At 50.9% G+C, this 7,557-nt stretch overlaps 1 protein-coding gene across 4 annotated transcripts in view; it reads left to right on the top strand.

Annotated features, from left to right (window-relative positions):
• The first annotated feature begins 558 nt into the window (after positions 1–558).
• BCL11B (BCL11 transcription factor B) overlaps positions 559–7,557 on the top strand; it is a 94,778-nt gene continuing 87,779 nt past the window's right edge. For all 4 annotated transcript variants that reach the window (XM_080618604.1, XM_080618602.1, XM_080618603.1 and 1 more), the window contains exon 1: positions 559–1,431. In XM_080618604.1, coding sequence (XP_080474730.1) covers positions 1,374–1,431 — 58 coding nt within the window. In that variant the 5' untranslated portion in view covers positions 559–1,373. The remainder of the gene's footprint in view (positions 1,432–7,557) is intronic.

The following is a 7,557-nucleotide window of genomic DNA, read 5'->3' as shown; positions in this document are numbered from 1 at the left end:
AGCGCCGAGCCCGGACGGCGCAGAGCGCCCGCCGCAATGAGCACCAGCGCAGCGGCGGCACCGGCGGGCAGCGCCCCACAGCCTCCAGCCCGTACCTGCCTTCCCCGGCCACGGCCCCCCGCCCTGCCGAGCCCCTGCCGTGCCCGGGGAAGTTTGGCCGTGCGTGAGGATGCGGATCTGCTCCTTGCCCTCCCGCTCTCCTCTGCTGCCGGCACTGCGCGCGCCGCGAAAGCGAAGCTGCACAAAGCCCGGAGCGGCTCCGAGCCCTGCATGGGCTCGACTTGGTGTGTGTGCGGTGTATGGTGTGTGTGTGCGGGTGTGTGTGTGTGTGCGCGGGTGTGCGCGGTGTGTGCGAGTGGCGTTTCTTGTTCTCTCGCAGGGTACAGTGTTAAAAAGCCACCGCTAGTCGCCCCCAGTGCTCCTACTCTCTGGGTCTTTTTGTCTCTAGTGCAGATTAAACGTCACGTCCGCACTTGAACTTGAATTTTATCCCATTGTACAGAGGCAGCCCCAGCCATAGAGAGACAGAGCGCTCCCAGAGAACCAGGACTCCGCCATCTTCACATTGCAATATATAATAGTAATAGCCAGCACCAGCCCAGCTGCACTGGGGGCTTCCTTCCTTCCAGTCCCAGTGCCAGGCGAGGGGGGAAGAGTGCAAAGTGGTGCAGGAGCACTGGCAAGCCAAAAGCACTCGGGCAGAGCAGTGCCACTTGAACTGGGAAAGAGGAGACACAGTTTTGGCTACCCCTTTTCAAAAAAATTCTCTCTATATATCTACCCAGCAAGGGTCAATTTCTGAAAAACATTTTTTTTGGCAATTTTTTTTTTTGTGTGTGTGTGGGCAATCCCAATTCTAGTACTTTTTTTTTTTTTTTCCCTGCTTTTCAGTTTTTTGCCTTTTTTTTTTTTTAAAAAAAAAAATTTTTCTTCCTTTTTTACCCTCCTGGTGGAAAAGCGCACTTGCCAATTTGCCAAGCACTCTGGAAAGAGGGAAAAAGAAAAGTGTCACTGGCGGTGCATATCCTCCTAAGTTCAAGAAGAGATCTGGAAGTCCAAGTGGCAGAAGCAGTGGAGAAAAGACAGTGTGTGAAAGAGAGAGAGGAAAAAAAAAGAGCGAAAAAGAGCTTTTCCTGATGATGATGTTGATTTTTAATTGAGAGGGGATCCCATCCAGTGCACCACAGCAGCGACAAAAAGGAGGCGCTTTTTTTCTTTTTCTTTTTTTTTTTTTTTTTTTTTTTTTTTTAAGAAGAAGAACTCGATAAAGAAGAAGAATAAGGAGGAAAAAAAACAGAGGAGGATCGCCGCCCCACTACATCCCCCCAAACCAGTGCAGCTCTCCAGGCGATGCCAGTGTAAATGCCAGGGCAATGTCCCGTCGCAAGCAGGGAAACCCGCAGCACTTGTCACAAAGAGAGATTATCACACGTAAGTTTGAACTTGGAACCAGACCGAGCCGAAATCGAGGAGCAAAATTAGGGAAGGGGAGGAAGCGGGGGGGGGGGGGGGGGAAGACTCCAGGAGAAACCAAAGCTGGTAAATGACTTCAGAGAGAGGGAGAGGAGAAGGGAATTAAAGAGGGGAGGGGGGTGTGTGGCTAGGGGGGATGGGCTGGGGGTGGAGGGGGGGAGAAGCCCGAAGTTTGCTGTGCGTTTTTGCAGCGGTGCGGAGGTGAGGCGGGCAGGCAGGCGGCGTGGAGCGGGGAAGGCGATGCCGGCGGGGCGAGCGTGGCGCTGGGCTGCCCCGGGGAGCGGGCACGGGGGGCTGCGGGGCGAGGCGTGCTGTTCCGGGCTGGGCCGGGCCACCCCGCAGGGCTCTGCCGCTCGTCCCCGGCCCTGCTCCTCGTTCCCTGCTCCTGGGGTAGCGCGGAGCGGTGGGAAAAGTTGCTTCTGCGTGACAGGCGGGCCGAGTAGGGGAAGGCGGATCAAGGTGGGCAGCGAGGGGGGAAGCAGCGGAGCGGCCAGGGGGATACTTAACGGAAAGCACATGGAGGAGGTGGCCTGCCGGGGCAGCGCGGGCCGGCAACGGCGGGCGCCGAGCTCCCGTCGCGGGGCTGCGGGGCAGGTAGCTAGGCAGGCTGCGCCCTGCCCGCCCCAGGTGCATCGCCGGAGGGAGAGATAGCTCTCCTCCAAAAAGGGGAAGAAGCAGGATCAGCTCGGCTGGGGTTAGAGGCAGGATAAGGGCTGCAGAGCGGCCGGGGGCGGGCGGCAGCATCTTTTGGTGGCGGGGGGCGCAGGGAGAGCCGAGTCGGGGGACGGGGCTGGGGGCACGAAATGCGGGCCGGGCAGCGGCACCGGCTCCGGTGCCGGGGCAGGAGCGGAGGCTGCACTTTGCCGAAGCTCCCATTGTGAAATGAAAACACACACATACCCGCCCCCCCACGCCCCCCCGAAAAAAAAATAGGGAAGGGAAAGATAGAGCGGGGGGAGGGAAGAAGGCTCCCCCCTCCCCCCCTCCAGCTCCAGCATCCCCCCTCCTCCCCGTTCCCACCCCTAAACCTCCGGGAGAGGGGCGAGCGCCTGCAGACACAGGCGGGGGCAGGTTCCCGCGCCAGGCACCCCGCTCCGCGGATGCGCCGCTCCCGCAGAGCTTGTGCCGCGGGAGAAGAGGAGAGGGTCTCCTCCCGGGGCGCGGGGCCCCCAGCGCTCCCCGCTGCTCCGCCGCCACCGACGCACGGGGAGGGGTTGGGAGGTCTAGGAGGTCCCCATTTCCCTCCTGTAGCATCGGACCTGTTTCGAGGGAGAGGGGTTAAAAAATACCCGGGGCTCCGTGGCGAGGACTGGGACGGCGGGGGCCGGGATGGGTCCCGCACCCCGCCGGGAAGGCCGGCCGGACGCACACCCCCCACCCCACCAACCGAGTCCGCAAGTTGCTGTGGGGGGCGGCGGCGCGCACGGAGCCAGCCCGGGGCTGAGCCTGAGCCGCAGCGGATCGGAATATTTATGTTGAGATTTTAAAGAATTTAAATAAATAAATAAAATATTCCCCCGGCTTCTCTCCCCTCCCCTGAAAGCCAAGAATAGGAGCCATCTGCCAGGAGCATTTGGTGCTTGCGAGCTCCTCTCTTTCTTTGTTACCGGTGATAAATTTCTGTTTGTAAGATTTCCTTGGGAATCGAGATATATATGTGTGTATAATTTTTCCACCTCCTGTGAGACTTTTTCCTTTCCAGAGCGGAGGGGTGTGGGGGGACGGTTTGGGTCCCGAAATCGCAATTTCTTTCGCTCTGTCTTTCCTTTTTTTTTTTTTTTTTTTTTTTTTTTGTGTGTGTGTGTGTGTGTGCGCCTTTATTTTTTAACCCATTCCTCTTTCTCCCCCCCCCCAGCCCGTCAGCTGGTGGAACACAAATGAAGATGCATCTGGTATTCAGCTCTTTCGGGGGGTGTGTGTGTTTGTGTGTTTGTTTTTAATTCATTGTTATTTTGGAGCCAGATTTGCATCACCATAAAAGGTGGCTTTCACCCCTCCTCAATTCCCTCCCCTTCGTTAATTGCATTTTTGGTTTTAACCATCCGGTTTGGAAAACGTGTTTCCCTTTTTGTTGGTGGCTTCTTAATTTCCCCCACTTTTAAATTTTTTTAAATTATTTTTTAAGAAAAAGCATTCACAACCCTCTAGATCCCCCTGTGCAATTTCTGCCGCTTCTTTTCTGTCTCACTTGTGAGGAAATGTGGGGTGTTGAAAGGGGGTGCCTGGAAAATCTGGTTTGTTGCACACGTCTGAATTTGTTTAAAGGGGTGAAACACTTATTTTCTCCCTGCTTTTGCTGCTGGTGAGGGTGGGGGTGGAGAAGAGAGCCAGGTAGGTTTGTTCTTCCAATTTGATCTCCTTTTCTGATCGCTTTACTTGAAAGTAAATAATGAGGCAGGAGAGCATTGAAAGGTACCGAGGAGCTGCGTGTACAATGGGTTTAGCGGAGAGTCTGGGGAGGAATGGAGAGCAGAGCGGTACGCAGCTTTCCTCCCTCCCCTCTTGCATTTATCTATCTCTCCATCCTGAGGAAGCTGACGGAGCAATCAGGCTGCATACTGAACAGTGGCAGAAAAAAATGAAGGTATCCAGGGGCGGTGGGGGCCGGGACGGGGGCACCGGGACGAGCAGCCTTGCAGCGCACAGGCGCTGAGCCTGGGCTGCGAGGGTGGGGGGTTGCAATCTCCGCACTCCTCGGGAAGGTGTCTGTCATTCCTGGGGAAAAGCAGCCAGGGAGACTGTCCTCCCTAAAGGGGAGTTTGGAAAGTAGAGGGCAACGGAATGGGAAACATTGCAACAAAATAAAGCCAACCCCAAGCCAAGCCCCCAAAGCTGGGATGAATTGATACTGTTTTAAGAAATCTTGCGTTTATGTCATGCTTACCTTGGGCTCCCCCCCCCCCGCCTCCCTTTTTGGCATCTGTCAGAAGAGTTACATTTCAGGATGGATTGGAGGTCTGTGCCAGGCAAGGAAAGAGATTGGGAAAGAGATGCGGAGAGAGGGAGAAGGGTTTTCTGACACTGCTCAGCTGGAGTTTATTGGGTTTCATGATCTTGGTGTTCAGAGAAATGTTTAGATCCTGAGCGTAAGAGAAACAAACAAACACAGAAAGCAGGGAAGCTGCAGTGTAGCTGTGCTCCAGAGTTGAAGCATCTCATTAGCACAGTGGTCTTTAAGACTACCAAATGAAGTGGCCTGTTCGTCCTCACCAGGCTTATTCAGGCAGCCTTGCAGTGGGTGCGTGTGTAGGACCAAACGTGGGGAAACACATGGAGACGAAAGAGTAGCTCTGGACCTTTCTTCAGTGATGTTGGGCAGAACAAACTTGGTAGCTGAGCTCGCTTAGATTGCTGGACAATGCAAAAGAGGTGATGATGTAGAGAAGAGGAGGCTGAGCTGCTCCGTGTGAAGAAACGTTATTTTGGTTTGATTCAAATTGCTGCTTTTCCAGCTTAAAATCTTTTTTTAACTTGAGAAATCTGTTTTCAAACTAGCCCTGCATTTTGCGTTTGAAGGAAATGTGAAAGGCGAGAGCATGTGAAAAGCTCACTGGTAGCAGTTTTGCAGAGGGCGGCAAAGCAGGAACATTTCTGTAAAGCAGCAGCAAAGATTGGGAGGGAAAGGCACAGTAAAATCATACAATTCCAGGTAAAGCACCAGGTTTCCCAAGGAGGCTCTTCAGTACCTGGTCAACAGGTTCCCTAGGAAGAGTAATAGTTTCCTTTATTGCTTTGTATTTGTATGTAGTCATTAAAAACAATAATAAAAACCCCATGATTTTTTGCATGTCAAAGTTTTGCAAATTGCTTCAAGGAGCTTCTCTTAAAATGCACTTAGACTTAGTGCAATTAATGCGCTTTTCCTGCAGGAAAACCCCATACCAATGTAATCAACTGTAATGCAAAGAAAATATAAGTGATGACTGGAGAATTGGTGAGGAAGTTATTAGTATTTTGGAGATGGCTGACTTTTTCATAATATCCTTATAGTTGTGCACAGAGCAGCTTAGCATGCTTTTAGAAGACATTACATGTGTTGGCTTTAAATAGGACAGGAAAAAATAAAGGGTTGTGTGCTGTTGACTTCTGGGTTACCTTTCATTTGACTATATTTGTATCAGGTTTACAAGATAGAAAAATAAAAACTGGCACATTTTCATAGTTCCTGGTCTTTTAAATTATTTTGTAAAAACTGGTGCAGGGTAACTGGACTGTGGATCTGGGTTGTTCTGTCCTTTTTGGTTGATGTGCTCAGTGGCTTAAATAGATGTACAGCGGGTGAGAAATAATTTGCATTTTTTTTTGCTGGTCGGCAGATGCAGAGCATATTTTGTCAGCCTTATTTAAATACCGAGAAATAAAAGTCTTTAGGATTTTGCAACCTGGCTGCCTTTATTAGGAATGGTTGGAGCCCTTGTCTTGCACAAAATGCATTTCTCTGCAGTACAAAGAGTTGTGTTGTGGCGTATTTGATAATAATTATGACTTAGAGGAGCGTGTGCTCATGCAAGTTATTGATACCGTTTACCGAATTCAGTTGACACCTCTTCGGCAGCTCTTCCCAGGGCTGAGCTTGCTGCTACCAAATCCTTTCGCTTAAAGAACACCTCACACGAGCTGTTCGCTTCTCTCCCACATTTCCTACCTGGATAGCTTGGCTCTCGGTGGTGTTTGTTGATGGAAAAATACTTTCCAAAATAAACTTTGCTGGCTTTTTCTGTTGCCTCTCAGAGTCTGCCTGGTGCCCCGGCTGCCAGTGGCGGGTGCTGGCGACTAGGGGGAGCTCCCGGCCCGCCGACGGCCGCCGGCGCCGGGATGCTCTGCCTGGGAACGGGCAGCCGCGGCTCGGGCCACCGGCGCTGCTGCAGAACGCTTCCCTCTAAAGTTGTAGTATTGATTTTCATGCAAAGATATATAGAGCGCTCGCTGAGAGGGGCTGCCAGCCAGAGAAGTCTATTTTTAGCTAAATCGCCACTGATTAATTGACTCGGGTGGACAGCAGTTTTTTAATTAAAATTAATTTTTAACAGCGTCTTTTATTGTCAACACAAAGTCTCTAAATTCTTCATTTGTTGTTGTCAAATAGTGATCGGGGTAATGATAACCTGTACATGAGTGAGTCTCTGTGTGCGTGTGTGTGTGTGAAAACCCACGGAGATCCGTTTGTTTGCTCCAGTGGATGTAAAACACAGAGTGAGGAAGCTGGAGTTCTAGGAGAAGGTGTGTACAGGAATAAAGCAGACATACATGGACATAATTTGGCATTGTCAGAAAGCCACATGTACCCCTGACGAGGGGATCTGATGTTAGATAGTTTACCGTACTTTGAGCCTCAGGTCCTTATAGCAAAAATCTGTAGCTCCGGCAAATGAAAATAAGCATTATTTATTTATCTATTTTTCCTAGAGAATTAAACACAAAATTGCATCTGTCATATAGAAGTTGCTGCTGAGCAGCTCCCGGGCTGCTCCGTGGTGTTTGTGCTGTTCTCTGCCTGCAGTTAGCTTGTGCATCGTGGACGGACTTTAGTGGGACTCTTTCTTGCCTAAACATACAATTCTGTGGCGTACACACGGGGAGCTTTGATCAGTGGAAGTTTATTTTACCCAACCTGACAAATTCAAGTTATGGTATTATTAACATAGCACAAGCATCTTCTTATTTTTAGGGTGCAATATGTGGATGGAGGTTATCTCTTGATAGGAAAGCAAATTTTATTGTAACCTGAAAGAGAAGTAAATTAGGTCAGACAAAAGATCAGGGCTGTCATCAGCTGTACAAAACCCCTTCACTCTTAGGTAGAGAGGGCCAGCAATTTATCTGATGATTTCTCTAATTCGTTTAATGTTTGAATTGAGCTAGTTGGAAGCATATAGACTGCAGCCAGCTTGTTTGGCAGACGGGTAAGCTGAAAAGCACAGTTCTCCGTGCTGCTGCTGATGCTAGTGTTCCCCAGCCATGGGGAAAACCTTCCCTTCTCCCCTCCTGAAACCTCAGACGTTGCTGACTGTGGCTTTCCTCCCATTCCGCAACTGTTAACTTTTACCAAGAGAAGGAACGATCCCCCTGTCCTCCTCCCCATTG

The sequence above is a fragment of the Psittacula echo genome (assembly GCF_963264785.1).
Source record: "Psittacula echo genome assembly, chromosome: 5".
NCBI classification, from domain to species: domain Eukaryota; kingdom Metazoa; phylum Chordata; class Aves; order Psittaciformes; family Psittacidae; genus Psittacula; species Psittacula echo.
The sequence above is the reverse complement of the archived record's forward strand: the minus strand, read 5'-3'. Positions and strand labels throughout refer to the sequence as shown.